The sequence below is a fragment of the Talpa europaea genome (assembly GCF_964194135.1).
Source record: "Talpa europaea genome assembly, chromosome: 10".
Taxonomy (NCBI): Eukaryota; Metazoa; Chordata; class Mammalia; order Eulipotyphla; family Talpidae; genus Talpa; species Talpa europaea.
In genome coordinates this window covers 56,656,192-56,675,886 of record NC_140077.1, presented here as the reverse complement: position 1 = coordinate 56,675,886, position 19,695 = coordinate 56,656,192, and the positions used below count along the sequence as shown (strand labels likewise).

Below are 19,695 nucleotides of genomic sequence, written 5' to 3'. Positions count from 1 at the left end.
TATTGTCTCTCAATAAAAAGTCACCATTAAAATAGAAATTAGGGATGAAACATTGATCTTATCACTGCTCTTGTGAACATTTTATTTTCATTATTGTGGGACTAAACTGATATGCTTAAGGTTTTTCAAGGGAATTATTATGATTTTAATGAAGTCTGTTTCCATTCATAATCAACAGATACAATTTTAAATTCATTTATATTGATAAACCCCCAACTCTCCCTAGGTAACAACTTAATAAAGGAACCATAGGTATTAAAATAAAACTGTTGTAGTTCTAAACTAAGCAATAAAAACTATAAGCACAAACTCTGAAGTCAGAGTCTGACCAAATAACACTAACATAACAATATGTTGTATGACCTTATACAGGTTACATTTTCTGAGCTGAAGTTTCTTATCAATAAAATAGCAATGATTATAAATAACTAATTCAATAAGCAAATACATGTAGAATATTAAATATATGGTAGTTTCACTGTAACATATGTGTATCAGACATTTCTGATAATGAAGGAGTAAGAAATTATTAGGAACATTACCACCATGACCATCATCATAGTTTTCATTATAATTATCAGAGAAAGGAAGCGTAACAATGCCATGATTTTTAAAACTCCTACCACTGAATTATAAAAAAAAATTGTTTTAATAGAGTTAAATGGACTCTATTAATGTATGGTTAAAAATAAAAATATACATTAAGCTCAAAGATTTTTTATGTATTTATGTTTAATTTTTTGCTGAAGTACCACTGATTCACACCATTATTAGTAGATTGGAGGTACAGGATCTACCCATTTCGCTACAGTCATTGTAGCACATCTACCACCAAGGAACACATAATCCTTCCACCAATGTCCATCGTACTCTCTCCCCATCTTATTCTCAACCCTCCCCATCTGTCTCTGAATGTTTCAGTCTATGGTCAGCTTTCAAAAGTTGGTTTAAATGTTAGTCTGTCTCACTCTTTGTTTGGTTTCTCTACATTCTACATATAACTGACATCATTTGATATTTATCTGTGTTTATCTTCTTCCCGACATATGTCACTTAGCTTAATTTCTTCTAGCTCCATTCCTATTGTCCCAAATGGCATGAGTGTATCCTTTTTGATTGCTGAATAGTATTCCACCCATTTGTTTTTGAGCACTCTGGCTGTTTCCGTAGCTTGGCTATTGTAAATAGTGCTGCAACAAACATGGGAATGTAACTGTCATTTCAAATGAGTGCTTTCATATTCTTTGGGTAGACACCTAGAAGTAAAATTCCTGGCAGATTCATGTGTAATCTTTTGAGGAACATATGTACTGCTTTCCATACAGACTAAATCAGTCTAATTCCTACCTATAGTGTAAGAGGATGCCTTTTTTCCCCCCACATAATTGCCATCACATGTTGTTTCTGTTTTTCTGTTTTTCTGTTGTTTCTGTTTTCTTTGGACATGGGCCATTCTCTAGGTATGAAGTGATATATCATGATTTTGATTTCCCTGATGATAAGTGATGATGAACTTTTTTTCATGTGCCTATTGGCTATCTGTGTGCCTTCTTTAGAGAAGTGACTATTTAGCTCTTCTGCCCATTTTTGATTAGGTTGTCTTAATTTTGTTTGGTCATATAAGCTCTCGTATATAAGTCCCTTGTCAAGTATATGGTTTGCATATAAGTCCCTTGTCAAGTATAACAGTGTCCAGTAGTTTTCTTTGTATTTCTTTCTTCATTTCCTTTGTTAGATTTACTTCTAGGTATTTAATTTTTGAGGATGAAATTATAAATGGGATCACTTTTAAAAAGTCATCCCTACTCTATGTCATTGTTGTATAATGGAAAGTGATTGATTTCTATCTATTGACTTTATCACTTGCCACTCTATCACTATCACCCCACAACTGATTTATCATTACTTAGTCTATCAGTAGAGTCTTTAGGGTTCTTTATGTATATTTGTTATGAATAATAATAGCTTTACTACTTTTTCAATTAGGGTTTTTATCTTTTTAAGATTTATTTATTTATTTATTTATACAAGCACTGGGTACAGTCAGAAGCGTGGGAGGGTGAGAGAATTCACCAGAGGAAGAGCGAGGAACAGAACAGGCAGATTGACAAAATACACTGCTGAGGGGAGCAGCAGGTGGCAGGAGAGGTCTGCGCACCATGTGCGACCCTAGCCCGGTGGCTGGGGATTGAAACAGCACTGCAGAGGCTGCAGGCAGCTTAGCCACCCAGCACTCAAATGCTGCGCCACTGGGGAGGCCCAATTAGGGTTCTTTTTATATACATATATTGCCTAATTGCTCTAGCTGGGACTTCCAGTAGCATGTTGAATAGTATTGGTGAGAGTCAACATTCTTGTCTTGAACCAGATCTTAGTGAATGGTTTTCAGGATTTTTTTTTTTTTTTTTTACCATTGAGAAGGTAAACTATGTATTCATCATATATAGGTTATCACATATTTTACTCCATATCAGTATAGCTTCTTACTCCACATCATTATAGCTTCTTCAATGACTGTCCCGACCCGCGGAGTTCAGAGGCACGGGAAGAGAAGGGCTGAGGATTGAAATGAGGGGCTTGACGACTTGACGCTAGCGTTTGCTTCTTTATTTTTCCTTTATCCTTTTACTATATTTACATGTCTTTCCTTTATCCTGACTTTCTTACTTCCCTGGCCTTCTCTCTGCTCCTCTCGCAGTAACCCTTGCCGTATCTCCTTACAGTTTCCTCGCAGTCCTCTCTCACAGTCCCTTGTGGTTCCTTTCTTATACCCTCGTAGCTCCTCCCCCCCCCCCCCCGTACCTCCCAGTCTCATGTGCTTTAACAGGAAAAACCTGTGGTTCTCCAATAGGCGAAACGGTAAAGCAAACTCACGGCAAGCGAACTCATGGCAAGCATATGCAACATGGCACATATTCCGGACGGCTCCGGACAAATGACCATTCCTTTCTCCTGTTCACTAAGTGGAAGGGCTTCTCTCAAACTTTATTTTCTCTTTTCTACATTTAGTTTAAGAAAGACAAGATCACATAACTCTAAAGACTCAATGAAAACTAACCAGGCCTTTGGATCTGAGTTAATTCGACAGATCTAAACAACACCCTCCTGGGTTGTAAACTGCTCAGTTTCATTGATTCTTCTCTTTAAAATTATTCCTCTGGCCAAGAAGTTTCCATTGTCATAGGGTCAATGAACTTTTCCTTACTCTTATTTTCAAATTTTCAGTAAGTCTGTATATTTAGGTTTTTGCCAGTGCTATCAGACAATAATTGGAAATCAAGGGACTCAAAGTCAGAAGAGAAGTTTAAGTCTCATTACTGAAAGACCTATATGATGATATATTATATGTACAATATTCTTAAGACTCAATTAAAAAGTTACTAGAAATAATATAATACAACAAAGTGGCAGGTGATAAAAAACATAAAAATCTATAACCTTTTTACATATAGATAATGAACAAGTCGAAAAGAAATTGAGTCTACCTTAATTTATAATCGCTTCAAAAAGAATTAAATACCTCGGATTAAACAAAAAGTAGGAAGTAAAAGACCTATATTATGGAACTATAACATGTTATCAAAGGACTCAGATGGTGATATAGATGATGGAAGGCTATCTCATGGTCATGGTTGGGGGCAATCAATATTATCACAATAACTACCTAAAGTTATATATAAATTTATCACAATTCCCATCAAAATCCCTACAATATTTTTAAAAGACATTGACCAAAACTATTATAATTTCTATGGAACAACAAAATGCCTCAAATTGTAAAGGTGACCCTGAGAAAAATGGAGAGAAACAGAGTTATGTTACCTGACTTCAAACCTTGTTAGGAAACAACAGTGCTAAAAACAATATGTAGTTAGCATAAAAATAGCTATAAGAATCATTGTAATAAATCAAAAACACAGAAATAAATCCATTTATATTCTATACTAACCTATGATAACACTGCTATGGTCATAGATGGGGGACAGATTGTCTCTTAAATAAATGATGCTGGGAAATTTGGAATACCACATACACAAGATTAAATTTGGATCACTTGCTAACCCCACACACAAAATAGACTCCAAATAGACTAAAGATTTAGATATAAGACCTACAACAATAAGATACATAGAAGAAATCATTTCAAACAATTCAAGATATCAAAGTTATTTTTGGTTAATTGATCTATATGGCAATTAACAGATCAGTTACCACAGAGGATATCTAGAAGGTCAATAAACATGAAAGAAATATTCATCATTGATTCCAATGAAGAATATGCAGGTTGGGCCTCCCTGGTTGTGCAGCGGTTGAGCACTGGGCTACAAAGCTGCCCACAGCCTCTGCGGTGCCGGTTCAATTCCTGGGCGCCAGCAAGGGTCCCACATGGTGCGCAGACCTCTCCAGCCACGCTCGCTGCTCCCCTCAGCAGTGTATTTCATCAGTCTGCCTGTTCTGTTCCGCGCTCTGGTGAATCCTCTCACCCTCCCACGCTTCTGACTGTACCCAGTGCTTGTATGTATGTATGTATGTATAAATAAATAAATAAATCATTAAAAAAAGATAAAAAAAAGAATATGCAGGTTAAATCCACAGCCATGAGAATGCAAATATTTAAAAGATCCCTAAAAACAAGTAGAGAGAAGATGCAGAGAAAAACTGACCCTCTCATACTATTGGTGTGAACTTAAGCTGGTATAATCATTAATGAAAGCAATCTGGGTTTACCTTAAAAATTAAAAATGGAAATACTATACAACCTAAAACTCATACTCTTGATCACAAATCCAAAGACCATGAAAGCATCAATATAAAAATAAAATCCATATGTTCCACAATGTTTACTGCAACATTATTTACAATAGGTAGGACATGAAAGCATTCCAGTAATAATCATAATTTATAATGTCATGATTTCACTGATTTTACCTCTGTGCAAAACTTAATTTGCCTCTATTTAAATGGGAGTTTTCTGAAGCAAAACACCTAGAGTTTCTATTGAATTTCTGGAGCTTCATTGTTAATCAAATGATTGCTGTTCTCAGAAACACGTTGCAATTATTAGGTTGCAATAATATTTGTGAAGCATTAAGTGGCCTTTATCTTGTGTCCCAATTTCAAGTGACTGTATACTAAGAAAAATTAAATTATTAACTGTAGTAATTATATGGAAGTTCCCAAGAATGAAGGAAACTATCTCCCAGCTTTAGGTGCTGAGGTTTAGTCCATTATGTGTAAGTTAAGGAAAACCATTTTATGCATTCTTAGTCTCTTAGATATGTATAGTTTTTTAAAAGATTTATTTATTTATGCACACAAGAGCTGGGGTACAGGCCAGAGATGCAGGGGGTAAGAGGATTCATCAGAGACAGAGTGGGGAACAGAACAAGCAGATTGACTGAAAAACACTGCTGAGGGGAGCAGCAGGTGAGTCAGGAGAGGTCTGTCTTGCCACCCTGGCTGGGGATTGAACTTGTGCTGCAGAAGGTGCGGATTGCTTCACAGTGCAGTGCTTAACCCCTTGCACCACCAGGGAGGCCCTAGATACTTATAATTTTAATTGCCCACTGAAACAAATATAAAATGGTTTCCCCACGAAACATGATTTTTCCTTCATAATACATATGAAGAAATATATATTATCTATATTCTAATTGAGAAATGTTTATCACATATCATCATCATGAGTTTCACAAATAAATTTTGGAGTCTATGGAAAAACACTGACTCAATTCATTTGGTAAAAAATGTCATACCCTTTTAAAAACTGCATTTCCATGAAAAGCTACTTTTCACAATTGAATTGTTTTCTAGGACATAAAAGTTTTTTTGTCTAACTAAAAATGTAATTGTTTCAACTGTGTATTTATAAAAGATCCCTGCAATCTTGTATATTACCATAGACTACCACAAAATACCATAAAATACATCATGATATTATTTTTCATAAAGTAGTCTCAGTTCCATTATTATCAGGAATGAATAGCATTTCTAAAATTGTGAGCATATATTTATAGAACAATTATACCTTGAACATTTCTGGGAATTGAGGGCTGAAAAATTCATATGTGACAAGCTACTAGGTTGATGCCGGAGTTACAGGAGGTAAGCCTGCACAAGTCAATCAATCACAAGTAAAGAGTCATTAGCATTATTTGTCACAGACCTTCTGTTTACAAGCAGAAAAGCCAAGAAAATGAAATGTATTACAGGCTTGTACCCTAAAGCAAAACCATAAAATGAAATCAATAGTATTTAAGTTGCTTTATCACCAGCTTATGGTTTCTCTTTATTGTCCTGTCATTTATTCTTGATTGAAAGACTAGTTATTGAATCAAAACAGAATGATAATTTATTTTTTTGGCCACCACATTTAAAGATTTTTAATATTACCACAAAAGGAAAAAATGTGCTTTGTTGAATTACATGATTGAAATTGAGCAACAAAGATGCATATTTTTACTTTCTACACAAATATAGACTGTGGAAGAGTTTTGTGGCTATAATATTGATGTAAGTTTCTGTGAAAGTTCTCCTGAGCACAGGTTATTTGAAGACTTTTCAGGACTAATAACATTCTATCCTGATAACACAAGAGATGTTGAGGTAATCTGGAAAGAGAGACTATAGACAATACAAAAAAGGACTTATAATTTTGAAATAACAGAAATATGAATGAACTCACATTATCCCTTCATTCAAAATGTGAAGAATATATTTATACTTATTCACCAAAAATCACGGCTAATATGTAGTTAAGAAAGAAAATATGAATACCTGACAGAATGGGCCTGGCCTTAATGAAATAAAACCAGGGATCTGGAGTGCCAGAAGAACTGTGAAATCAACGCTTGCTTTCCAGCTGTATTGGAAAGAGAAATTTTCCACAGCTTTTCAGAGTCCCTCCAATAATGCCTACTATGAAAGAACCCTTAAACACTTTCACATGCTTAAAAGAGTGTAGTGGCTTCGTGTGTTGTTATAATGACCTAAATTATAGCAAAGTAAAAAAGACTACAAGTCAGTTATGGCATAGAGTGTAACAGTGGTATACAAACTTAAATATTTGTGAACTATTAGCCTTATCTACAGTTAGCATACAATAAATAGATGAGAAAGACTATAGTTAAAATAGTTGGTCCATGAAATATCCAAAGTTACCTATCACCTCATGGATAAATAACCAGTCAAACAGGATTCCTTACTGAGGCCCCAACACCTTGTCACAAGTCTAAGGCACCTGCTGGTGGGGAGCCATAGGAATGCAGCAGAAAGGGCCAGAGAAGTCTAGAGGGAAATGGCAAAATCAAAATACTAGTCAAGATAAAGGCTGCCATTTTCATGGGTCTCTCACCCATGTCTCTGTCTCTTTCAAATGTCTCCTTCCTAATACAAGTCCAAGGCCACGAAGCAAGCACGGCTTCTGAAGTCTCATCTGCATGTGTGTTCTCCAGGTCTTCTCCCTTCTCTTGTTACTAAGTCCCCCAATGAGGCAGATTTTGGCTAGGTAGATGAGGCAGAGGTCCCATGAACAATGAAAAGATAGAAAAATGGAGATGTATAGGCCCTGTGCCTGTGAGCAAGAAACCACCAAAAATGCTGCATAGGGAAAGAGCAGGAGGGGGGTGATGAACTTGCATTTTGGACCGTAAACAGTTAAACAGGCTTCTTCACATATTTTTAGTTGCATGTGTGTTTATCTTTAGCAAGATACCTCTGCATGTGTATTCAACAGATAGAGGCCCCTTAGCAAGTTATAATTGGTATAAAAAACCCTGGAAATAAGCATTTCTGGAGCACCTATTCTGCTCCTATCCTGTTACTGCAAGGAGCATTCTGCTTCCTATTGCTGAATAAATTCTCTAAAACTCACTTGTGGTCTGTGTCTCAATTTTTGTGGCACAAGACAAGAATTTGCTGACACTTTGCTATGCCAAGTCTTCGCTAGCTTCACCTCACTCTGTAGCTCCACCTTTTTTTGGGTGGGTCAGGGAACCTGGAACCTCCCCTTTCTGTGAATATCACACTGGTACAGTTTGATTTTGTGGAAATTGTTCTATGTGGAAGTAAGCTGTTTTTTTCTCAAAAGATGGTATCTGGAACTGTAACAGGGTGGTCCCCAGGAAAGGGGGAGATTCCCTGCCCCACCCAAGGGAGGGTGGAGCTGAACAGGAAGAGGAGAAGCTACACAAGAGACTGAGGAAGGAAGAAGCAGGATGGAGCCAGGAGACCTGGAGGAGGCGCATGGAGCCTAGAGACATGTGAAGAAACTGAGCTTGTCTTTTGGTCGTGGACTGGGTGACACAGATGTGGGTGAGACCCATGGGGAGGTGACAATGGCAGCTTTTATCTTGATGTTGATTTTGCTCTATTCCTTCTGGGCTTGTCTGGTTGTTTCTTTTCTGTGGGTCCCCACTGGAAGATGCTTTAGACTTGTGGCAGGCTTTGGGGCCTTGCTCTGGGCCGATCCCATATGGATGGAGTTTTACTCACGAGGGGACGGGTAACTTTGGGTGCTTCATTTAGAAACTAGACTCTTTGCCTTACCTGTATTGTTTCCTAGTTTTATTAAAGTTCCTTCCCAGTAAAGTCTCATATGTTTTGTGTTGATGCGGCGGATGGCAGAACCCATTTAGAATAGGCAGGTTTGCGGGGCTTGGGCTGCCCCTCTCCCTGTCCTATAACAGAACCACAAGGCTAGATCACAGTTAGCATCTGCTTCTTCTAAGATCTATGGATTCCATACTGGTATCTGGAGCCTCGTGGTGGTGATTATTTTTCCTTTTGTTTTGTTCCCCTTCTAAAATTTTGCTGTTGTTTTTCCCTCCTTTGCTAGCATGATCAGAATTCTGACTTTGGTTTTTTATTTGTGACTATTCCCTGATCTCTGCCTCAGGGTAATTTGCAAGCCAACAATGGTTAGGTGATGGTTTTAATTAGGAAATTCATACTTGGGGATTAAGGTAAAGAAGACCTCTACCTAAGAGGCAACTTGATTAACTGCAGCTTTAACAGACATTTGGATTTTGCAAAGTCAGGTCAGAAACAAATTAGAGTGATTTTATCTGAGGTAAGTTTGCAGGGCTTTGTCACTGGGAATTTTTGTTCACACCATTTGTTTAGGGCATATCTGCCAGTTGAATTCTTGGATTTGGAGAAATGCAGTCCAGAACCTTCAAGTTTTTGGGTAGCAATTTGGGATATATTTTTGCATGAGGCAGTTACACTAAGTTTCTGACCTCTGTTGTAATTCCTCCCTGGTTTGAGGGACTTGATTTGTACTGCTTCTAGAGGAGAAAGTATGCCTGCATGAACTCCACTGACTGATGTTTTCTGGACTCCACCGCCATCCCGATGCCAAAGAGATCTCAGGCAACAAGTCACATCGTATCATAAATCCGCCATGACTCTGACCTACTGAAGGGGGTTCCGAAACTAAAGGTAGAGTTAAGCAGCCATGCTTGGTATAAAAGTAAACATATGGGCTTGTCCTCTTGCTTTTCCTGCTTTCAGCATACCCTGGGTTCTAAACTCAGAAGATATTACCAGAAGATGTATCAACTAATTAATCTCTCTGTCCTCTCTCTTCTTCTTTCCCTTGTAAATTAGCCTTTTATTAACTTTTCTCTGTGTGCATGCTTTTAAGTCTTATCCTGAGTTCTTAAGTGTGCAGGTGAGTGTAACAGGTCTGTCCCCAGGAAAAGGGGAAGTTCTAGGTTCCTACCTCACCCACAGGAGGGTGGGGCAGAGAAGGGAGGAGAAAAAGCTGGAGAGTAGACTAGAAAAGGAAGGAGAAAGGATGGAGAACAAGAAGGAGAGCAGGTGGCATGGAACAGATTGACATGTGAAGAAGCTCACTTGGTTTTGGTCTGGACTGGTTGAAAGAGATGTAGGTGAGAGACCCTTGGGGAGGTTAATGATGGCAACTTTGGTTTTGATTTTGCTCTTTTCCTTCCAGACTTGTTTAGCCCCTTCTGCCCCTAGCCTCTGTGTCCCAACCAGAAGGTGCCTTAGACTTGTGGCAGGCCTTCAGGCCTCAGTGGCCCTGCTTTCGCTCAACCCTGTTTGGCTTGGCATTTACCCACAAGGGGATGTGTAACTTTGGGTCCTTGATTTGGAAACTATATTCTTTGTCTTTTCTTTGTTGCACACTAATTGTATCAAAGTTCCTTTCATTAATGGTCTTGTGACCTACCATATGTTTTGTCTATATGAGACAGATGGCAGAACCTATTTAGAACTGGCAGGTTTGGGGGTTCTGGGGTCTTCTTCCTGCCCTGTAACATGAGAACTCACACCCAGACCCCCAGACCCTCCTGTTTCCTGTTGGGGTTGCGCTGTAACATTTTCTTCTTCTTTTTTTTTTTAAGATTTATTTATTTATGCATCCAAGAGCTGGGGTATAGGCCAGAGATGTGGGGGGGTGAGATGATTCACCAGAGACAGAGTGAGGAACAGAACAGGCAGATTGACCAAAGTACACTACTGAGGGGAGCAGCAGGTGAGTCAGGAGAGATCTGCTGCGCCATGTGGGTTGCTCCCTGGCCAGCTGGGGATCGAACTCGTGCTGCAGAGGCTGCAGATTGCTTCATAATGCGGTGCTTACCCCTTGCACCACCAGGGAGGCCCACCCTGTAACATTTTCATTTTGATTTTTGGTCTTTAAGTTTCTGTTACAGGATACCTTAGGACTGACCTCTAATTCAAAGGCTGGAGACATCTGCTCTAGTTTCTGTTGCTCAGAGGAACACTGGAAACACTGAGATGATAAACAAGGCATGAGACTCCCTTGGTAATTGTACCCATTAAACTTTTTCTCTGTTTCCAAAATCTTAGTCATATAGAAAGACATCTGGAACCATGTCATCTTACTCTCCAACTTTAGGAATTTGATTTTCAGTTCTTGGAAAAAACTTGATTTTTTTTCAGTTTTGATTTTTGTAAGGTTTTTTTTTTTCTCTTATAATAGGACTGCGCTTTGATTTTACCTTTTGTTTCTTTGCAGACTGTTTTTGTAGGTGCAAGCATTTTTGCAGATTAGCTGAACAAACAGCCTGCTACTATCATGTGAGTTAAAAAAAAAAGATCTAACTTTAAGAATAAACTAGGATTGACCTCATAAGGAAAGAAATAGCATTGTGTCTTTGCAAATATAAGTAAAATTGCAGTTATATATGGTATTTACACATTGCTTAAATAAAACTAAGGTGTAAAGGTGTAATTCCCAAAGAAAGGAAGGTTCCCAGTTGCCTGGCCCACCTAAGGAAGAATATAGCTGAGCAGTGAGAGAACAGTTAAAAAAGACTGGGAGAAGGGACTTGGGAGGGAAGAAGATAGGAGAAAAGGATCTGGGGGAAGCACATGGAACAGAGAAATACTTGATTCTTGGCATGGGACTGCCACCAGCGACTTGGAACATGGAAGGAGAAACTTAAAAGGACATGATCAGCAAGAGACACATGAGGAAGCTGACAATGGCAGCTTTACTTGCATTTGGTTTTGCTATTTTTTCCTTCTAGACTTGTCTGGCTCCTTCTGCTCCTTTCCTGTGGTTCCCAGGCAAAAGGTGCCTTAGAGTTGTGGCAGGCTTTTTGGCCTCAGTGGCCCTATTTTGGGGCCAACCCTGTTTGGCTGGATATTTACCGACGAGGGGATAGGTAACTTTGGGTATTTTGTGAGGAAACTATTTTAAATATATTCTTTCTCTTCTCTTTATTGCACACTATTAGTGATGTTTTCTATTAAAGGTCTTTTCTAGTGAAGATCTTTTTTTTAATATTATTTATGTATGCATAAACTGGGGTACAGGCCAGAGGTGTGGGGGATGAGAGGATTCACCAGAGGCAGAGTGGGTAACAGAACAGGCTGAATGACTGAAAAACACTGCTGAGAGGAGCAGCAGGTGAGACAGGAGAGGTCTGCTGCACCATGTGGGTAGCTCCCTGGTCAGGGATTGAACTCGTGCTGCAGTGACTGCTGATAGCCTCATAGTGCTGCAACTTAACCCCTTGCACCACGAAGGAGGCTCTCTATTGTAGATCTTATGTGCTAGAGCATGCTTTGTCTTTATGTGGTAGATAGCACAACTCATGTAGAGCAGGCAGGTTTGGGGGTCCTTGGGTGCCCCTCATTCTGGCTGCTAACAATGGGAACTTTCTGTATTTATATGTTTTGTCTATATATCTTCTTCTTTGTCTGTAAATGCCCTGGTGTCTAGAGGATATAAAATTGTATAGATGGTACCTCCAGAAATTTTGAGCTTAGAAATATAATGGGAAATGGCACAAGTACTTCCAGGAAACACTGTCTGTGCTAATTTTGCTTAATGACAACTAATTTGAAATTTAATGAGTTGTTTTGAAATATATTTGTGTCTAAAGTTGGGCTGAATATCATTTTCTTTTCTATATGAGTTAGTTATGTTGGATGCACAAATTCTTTTAATATTGAGTAAAAAGAAAGTTGGGAAATTTAGGGTTTTTTTCAAATTAAAATCTGGAGTTATGGGATCAAAAAATAAAAGGTTAAGTTTCACTATTATCATTGCAATAGTGAGTTTAGCCAGAAACTTTTGTTATAGCAACATCTCCATAAAAGGGGGAAGTGGGTCTCCCCAGTGGTGCAGCTGTTGAGCACTGGGTTGGGAAGCTGCCTGTAGCCTCTGCAATGCCGGTTTGATCCCTGGCCACCAGGTGAGGGTCCCAATTGGCACACAGACATCTCCTGCCGCCTGCTGCTCCCCTTAGCAGTGCACTTTGTCAGTCTGCCTGCTCTGCCCTGCTCCCTGCTCTGGCTCTGGTGAATTCTCTCACCCTCCCACGCTTCTGACTGTACCTAGTGCTTATATAAATAAATTTAAAAAAATCTTAAAAAAAAAAATGGTGGGAAGGTAACATGATTCCTGTCTCACTAAACAATGGGTGAAACTGAACAGCCTGGTGAAGCTGAATAATATAGAAGACAGTCAACTCTGGAAGAAGAAAGAAGAGTTCTTGCTTCTGTGGCCCAGCTTGCATCCTGGTACTCCTGGGAAATAGATGCAGAAGGAGACACCTAAAGGAATGATGTATTGAGACATTTGAGACTCCCATTTTATTTAAAATGGGTGAGAGATTCATGTGTGAGTATAACATGTTGGAAGAGATCTGTTACTGTAATTTGTACTTTGATATCTGCTTTAGAGTCCATTTTCTATGATCTCCCACCATAAGATTATGCCCTACATTTGTGGCAAGATTTTTGGGCTCAGTGGCCACACATCAGGCTGATGCTTGACTAGGGATTTTCCCATCAAGGGTATGGTAATTTGGCATGATTTATTGGGGGAAAATACCCTCTATTCTCTTCCCTCTCTTTGCACACGAATTTTATTAAAGTTCTCTCACACTATGAGTCTGTTTGACTTTGTGTATATGGATAGCTGGACCCCCTTACAGCATGCAAGTTTGGGGGTCCTTTGATATTCTGGGTAACATGCTAACACTGTTCTCTTCCTCACAATAAAATCTATTTAAGAAGTATATCCTAGCATCAAACTAAAAAACTGATAATATCTCCATGTAAATATGGCAAAAAACAACAACAAAGACAACATCCAAAACACAGAATATGAGGAGTTAGGGAAAACACGGGCAGAAATTGGATCTCTGTATTATTAGCAAACACAGTAACAGTTGTTGGTAATGGAAATTCAGCAAAAGCTAAGGGTTTCTGTTGTACCTGAGAGCCAGTGAGCCTCAAAGATGTCAACATACACTAAGTGGAAAATTTGTTAAGCTGGTATGAAGGCAGTAGCAAGACAAAATTCCACACTAAAGAGATTCTATTGAGACAATTACAAATGGAGCACAACTGGTACCAAAGGAGGAAAGAAAAAAATCATCCAATTAAAGTGAGAATGCAGAAATAAAAACAGATGTCTAAAATTAGAAGAATAATTTTGTCACTTTATGAAATAATTGAAACATGTAGTCTAGAACTGTGAAATAGAACTGTTATGCTAGCTGAACTTAATTTTTTTAAGAATATGGGAAAACTAATTTCTCTAAAACATGAAATAAAAAAGAAGACCAGGGCCTCCCCGGTGGCACAGCGGTTGAGTGCTGGGTTGTGAAGCTGCCCGCAGCCTCTGCAGCGCCGGTTCGATCCCCGGCTGCTCCCAGGCCACCAGAGGAGGGTCCCACATGGCATGCAGACCTCTCCTGCCGACCGCTGCTCCCCTCAGCAGTGTACTTCAGTCCTTCTGCCTGCTCTGCTCCCCGCTCTGGCTCTGGTGAATTCTCTCACCACCCCGCGCTTCTGACTGTACCCAGTGCATGTATAAACAAAAACAAACAAACAAACAAATAAATAAATGAATAAAATATGTGCCTGTTTAAAAAAAAAAATCTTAAAAAAGAAGACCATATTCAAAGTCACAGAATAAAAGAGAATAGGGAGCTAAATAATGGTTCTAAAAAATGAAGACATTTTTTTAAAAAGATGAAAACTGTAGCTTAGCATTCTCAAACAGAGTAAAAATAAACTTTGAAAAAAAGACATTAATTAAATGACAAAATATGATATAAAGACATACCGATTTAGGAGAACACATAAATCAAATGTTTAAATAAAATGTAGGTGAAATGAAAAAAAAAACATTAAAGAGCTTAGAAATAAAGTGATATAAAGCATAGGATAAGAAGACATTCACATATAAAATAGGAAACAAAAAACAAATTAATAAAATACAAAAAATCTCAAATTGAAGAAAATTTCTGAAATGTTTATCTTACATATATGCAGAAATGAACCAGACAGACAACAGGAGCTCTACTAAAAAGTTGGATTCCCTAGAAAGAGTAAATTGTTCGGAAGTTCAGAAATAAAACCAACATCCATTGGAAAAGAATGAAAGGTTTTTGTCATTACACTTTTTGACAGTAATGTTTCACTGGAAGGAGAAAAAGAAGTGGAATATTTAAGTCAAAGAAAGGCATATAGATATAAAAAGCACACACACGTATATGAAAGAAAAGCTTTTCTATGTAGTTAACATGTTCAATCATTACTGTACAAGAAAACAGGAAATGTTCCTGTGAGTCTGCTCAGGTGTCACTTAGAGGACAATTTACAAGTATTGGAATTAATAAAATAAGATTTGATGTGGGAACAGGTGTACAAACAATAGCAAAAGAAAAAAAAAGAGGTGGCTAAGCACATTACGAAAAGCAAAAGCAAGTGTCAGAACAAGGATCAGCCAATACTATAGCATCTTGAGCACGTCCGGCCCACTGCCTGTTTTAGTACGTAGGATTTTGTTGGAAAGCATTCACATTTATTTATTTTTTTAACATATTGGAGCACAGCCTACCCTTTAGGTTACATATTGTCTTTCCCTATTAAACTACACTGAGTTGAGCAGTTTCAACAGAGAACAGATGGTACATAAAAGTATTTATTATTTTAGGAGTCGCATGTGGACTCATTATTTGGAAAACCAGTGAACAAAAGTAAAGTAACAAATATTTTTTCCTTGCCTTTCCTATAGGAGCCATGTCTCAGAGTAAGCAATTATTTGATTGAGAAATTTCTCTTTATACAAATATTTTGGCTAATAAACATAAAAGAAATGAAAGGAAGGAATTAATAGGCAGAAAATAATTATCAGTGGCTGTTACTATCACAAAAGGAGTGAGTCAAAGGTTCACTCTCCTGAAAGGAGTAGTGAATATCACCTATAATTTCTTTCTTTAAAAAAGTAAGAATCTAATCAAGATTCTAGATATAACTACCAATTCATAGAAAATCAAGGTAATGGAAAAAATATGAAACAAACAGGAAAAATATGAAATATTCTGTTATTGAAATGCAGGTGTCAGAAATCTGGTTTGCTGAACAAATAAATATCAAGAGGGATTAAAAGAATAACAATGGTAAAGCCTGTAGATTAAAAGAGAATTAAATGACTTTTCAATCAATTGAAGCCTCTTGGGCCTTATTTGGATTCTGATGTAAATAGTTTTTAATAAGAATATTGACTATAAAGATTTTTTATTTATTTATACAAGCACTGGGGTACAGGCCAGAGGCGCGGGAAGGTGAGAGAATTTACCAGAGACAGAGCAGGGAGCTGAACAGACAGAAGGACCGAAGTAAACTGCTGTGAGGAGCAGCAGGCAAGACAGGAGAGGTTTGCTGTGCCATGTGGGAATCTCCCTGGCTGGCCAGGAATCGAACCAGAGCTGCAGAGGCTGTAGACAGCTTCACAGCACTGCTCTCAACCCGCTCCACCACCAGGGAGGCCTGATTTCTATTAATTTTGGGAAGGGATAATGATGGTTTTAAGAGTCACTTTCTTTAAAGGATATATATTTTAATATTTACAGATGAAATATTATTATATCTCTATCAAGCTTCCAAGAAATGGCATAAAGGAGTAATGGGAAATGGAGATTAAAGATTTCCCAGGACTTGATAAAACTGAGACTGCATAACTGATATATGGAAGTCTCTGTAATTTTATTTTTGAAATGGTCTATACAAAAAGACTTAGAATTTTTAATTATGTACTGTGTGGAATTTCAGAAATAAGTTCTAAATTTTTTCTATTTTAATTGTTAATTTGCATTTACATTTAAATCCAAATACAGCATTGTTTTAAAACTTACTTTGAAAATGAATTCACTGGTAAATTCCTGGTAAAGAAATCATAATAAAATACTTCCTTCATAAATTAAAATGTTTTCTGTTTGTGAACTCAATTTATAAGATATGTGCTAGTGCTAAAGACCATAGCACAGCTAACTATGAAGAAGGGATGAAACTTTTCACAACTAATATACTTCAGTTTATATACAGTCTTATTTGCATAGCTAATGGATTAACTGATTGCTTATAAACCACTAACCGTCATTAATAAATTAAACTTAGAAATAACAGGTTTGATTTTCATGGTCCAGAAGCAAAGGCGAGAGATGAAATGTTGAAAGAATGAGACATTAAACATATTAACATTTAGTTTTCAGCTTAATGAATTTCTATGAGCATAATTCATGAATTTGCTATTTAGTCTCACATCTATAAGTACATACAATGATACACATGTACATTAGCACGCTAATGATCTGGTTGATGGAGTGCTGGGAAAGTATGCCCAGGAATGATTCCAGAGTAAAAGATGTTTCAGGTTCAGTTTCCCAGTTCATACTCCATCAGTATCTCTGTTCTATGAATAGTTAATTTAAATGAGTCTTCTTGAATCTATAAGATTCTAGAAAATTTGATGTGATTATAAGAAGATGGATTGCCTTAAGTGCAAAGGAGTATTTCCTTCATGGATGATAATGAATAGCATTTATCCCATTACTGGCCAAAAAAAGATAGAATTTGCACTAGCATCCTTCACAAATGGGCTTTTTCCTGCGTCTCTAATCTATGTGGGTAAACTACTGAAATGCTGAAGAAAATTTTGGAGTCAGGGATATAAGTTTGAATTTCCTACTTTTAATTTACTGATGATGTCACTTAAAAATATCATTTAACCTTTTCTAATTATGTCATTGTAATGGGGATAATAAGAGAGAGGGTATAAATCACTCCTAGAAACTGCTGTGAATGAAATATGAGACCTATAAATTATGATAGTCACTAATTTTAAGATGTGTTTTATTCTGCTCTATGAAAATACATATATATATCAAAAGCCACACAAAATTTACTGAATGTCTACTGGTCATGCACCCATTAACAATACACATTCCAGAGGCTTAACTAAAGCCTCACAGTAAGATTAATAATAAGAATAATTAAAAAAAAACAAACTCCTAATCTATAACAAAAAAACAGTGGTTATTTGAAAGGGAAGAAGGGATGTAAATATGATGAAAGGGTTCGTTGTATGCTGATAGAAGGGAATTGCATTTCTGATAATAAACATGATAGAGTAAATACAGATGTGATTTATAAGGTTGTCTACATTAAAACTATATAATGTTATAAAGCAATGCTATTTCAAGTAAAAAAAAGTATAAGGTTTATTATCTAGCACACAGATAATGATGATATTCTCACAATATTTTAACATAAATTTTGGAAATACTTTGTTATTGTCTTGATAATGTGGTAGTATAAAATCATTCCTTGCATTGTTACATATCAAAGTGAACAATTGTCTCCATGTATTATGTTCCTATGTTCTCCACTAAGAAGTTTATTTTTGACAGATGTATTTCATTAGAAAATTAGCAATATGAACCATAAAATTCTTGTAAAACCCATAAATAATATAACTTACTTTTTGAAGGAACTCGGAGATTGGCAAGGACCACTTCTAAGGAATCAGCTTGAACTCGGAGTACATAGCTTGACCTTGTCTCATAATCCAGAGGGGCATTCACATAGATAACACCTGTGATGTTATTAATTCCAAATGTATCTAGAATGAAAATATAGTTCCTCAATCATTTTTTTCATCATATGAGGAAAATTAATTCTATTTGAAAGACACTCTCATTCTAAAATCATTTACTTTTAATGAATGATATATAAAAGTGACAAAATGTTGACTTTCGTTAACTATGTTTACCTCTTGAAATGATCAACATCAGTGTTTCCTTAAGCGCATGTCTTGAAATTCTAGTTTCTTGGAAATTCCCATGGAACTCAATGTTTATATTAAGTCACTTCAATAAGGAAGCAATGCATACTATATTGATCACCATAGATTTGGATGGTCCTCTAACATACTAAAGGCTTTCAGAAATTCTGCTGTAAATATATCCATTTAATTCTGCTTAACCAAATGCTTAAAGATCTTAGTGGATTATTAGATATTTCATGATTTAATTCATTTTATTATCCTGCAGTTGTAGTGCTCTGCTAAGAACATGTTAGGGAAAAAGAAAATAATTTAGCATTTTGGTATTTAGAAAATATGAATATTCTAAATATACTAAAATATCTTGCACTGAGATCTATTTTTTATAAGTTTGCATTTTTTTTTTTAATTGAAGAACAGGGCACACTGGTAAACTTCTTAATATCCTAACTCTTAGCATTTTGTATCTTTTCCTCACTTTACTTTTCTCCGTACCATTTCTCACTACCTAAAGGAGTTATTTTTATTAGGTTAGTACTTTTTCTGTATATCTCCTCTTATTGGTCTGTTAAATTCTACGAGGGTAAGGATATCGGTTTTGTTCACCGCTATATCCCTAGGGTCTGGAAGTCCTTAGTATAATGTAGATACTCAATAAATATTTATTGAAGTGAACTAATAAGTGAGTTGAATATAACAATAATCAGCTTAAAGGGGAATGAATAATAAGCAGAATCACATTGCTATCTGCTATGGTCAAGGAAGAGAACATAATCAAAAACAGAACAGATTGACAAATCATAACTTCGGTCAGGTATTACCAAGTCCAAAGGTAAAAGAAATTTAGTAATATTTAGAGAAGGGGGCATAGAGCAGAGTAGAAACAAAGAAGGCAGACAATAAGAAAAGTATGATACTTAGCACTTGCCTCAAGGGCTGCAATTTCTAGTAATGGTTGGTCATTGAAATACCTTTTTTCAAAAGCACTTATAATTAAACTTGCAAACTCTATAACATTACAGTTTAGCCATTAAATATGAATATTAACACTTTAAATATGCATTAATTATTTTGTGATGATCTATAATATGCCAGGTTTTCCAGGTTATAACAGGGAA

The 19,695-nt window shown here is 36.8% G+C and overlaps 1 protein-coding gene across 1 annotated transcript in view; it reads right to left on the bottom strand.

Moving 5' to 3' along the window:
- PCDH15 (protocadherin related 15) overlaps positions 1-19,695 on the bottom strand; it is a gene marked incomplete at both ends in the record, with an annotated part of 665,703 nt that overhangs the window by 103,399 nt on the left and 542,609 nt on the right. The window contains one exon of the mRNA XM_084244834.1: positions 18,275-18,415. Coding sequence (XP_084100960.1) covers positions 18,275-18,415 — 141 coding nt within the window. The remainder of the gene's footprint in view (positions 1-18,274; positions 18,416-19,695) is intronic.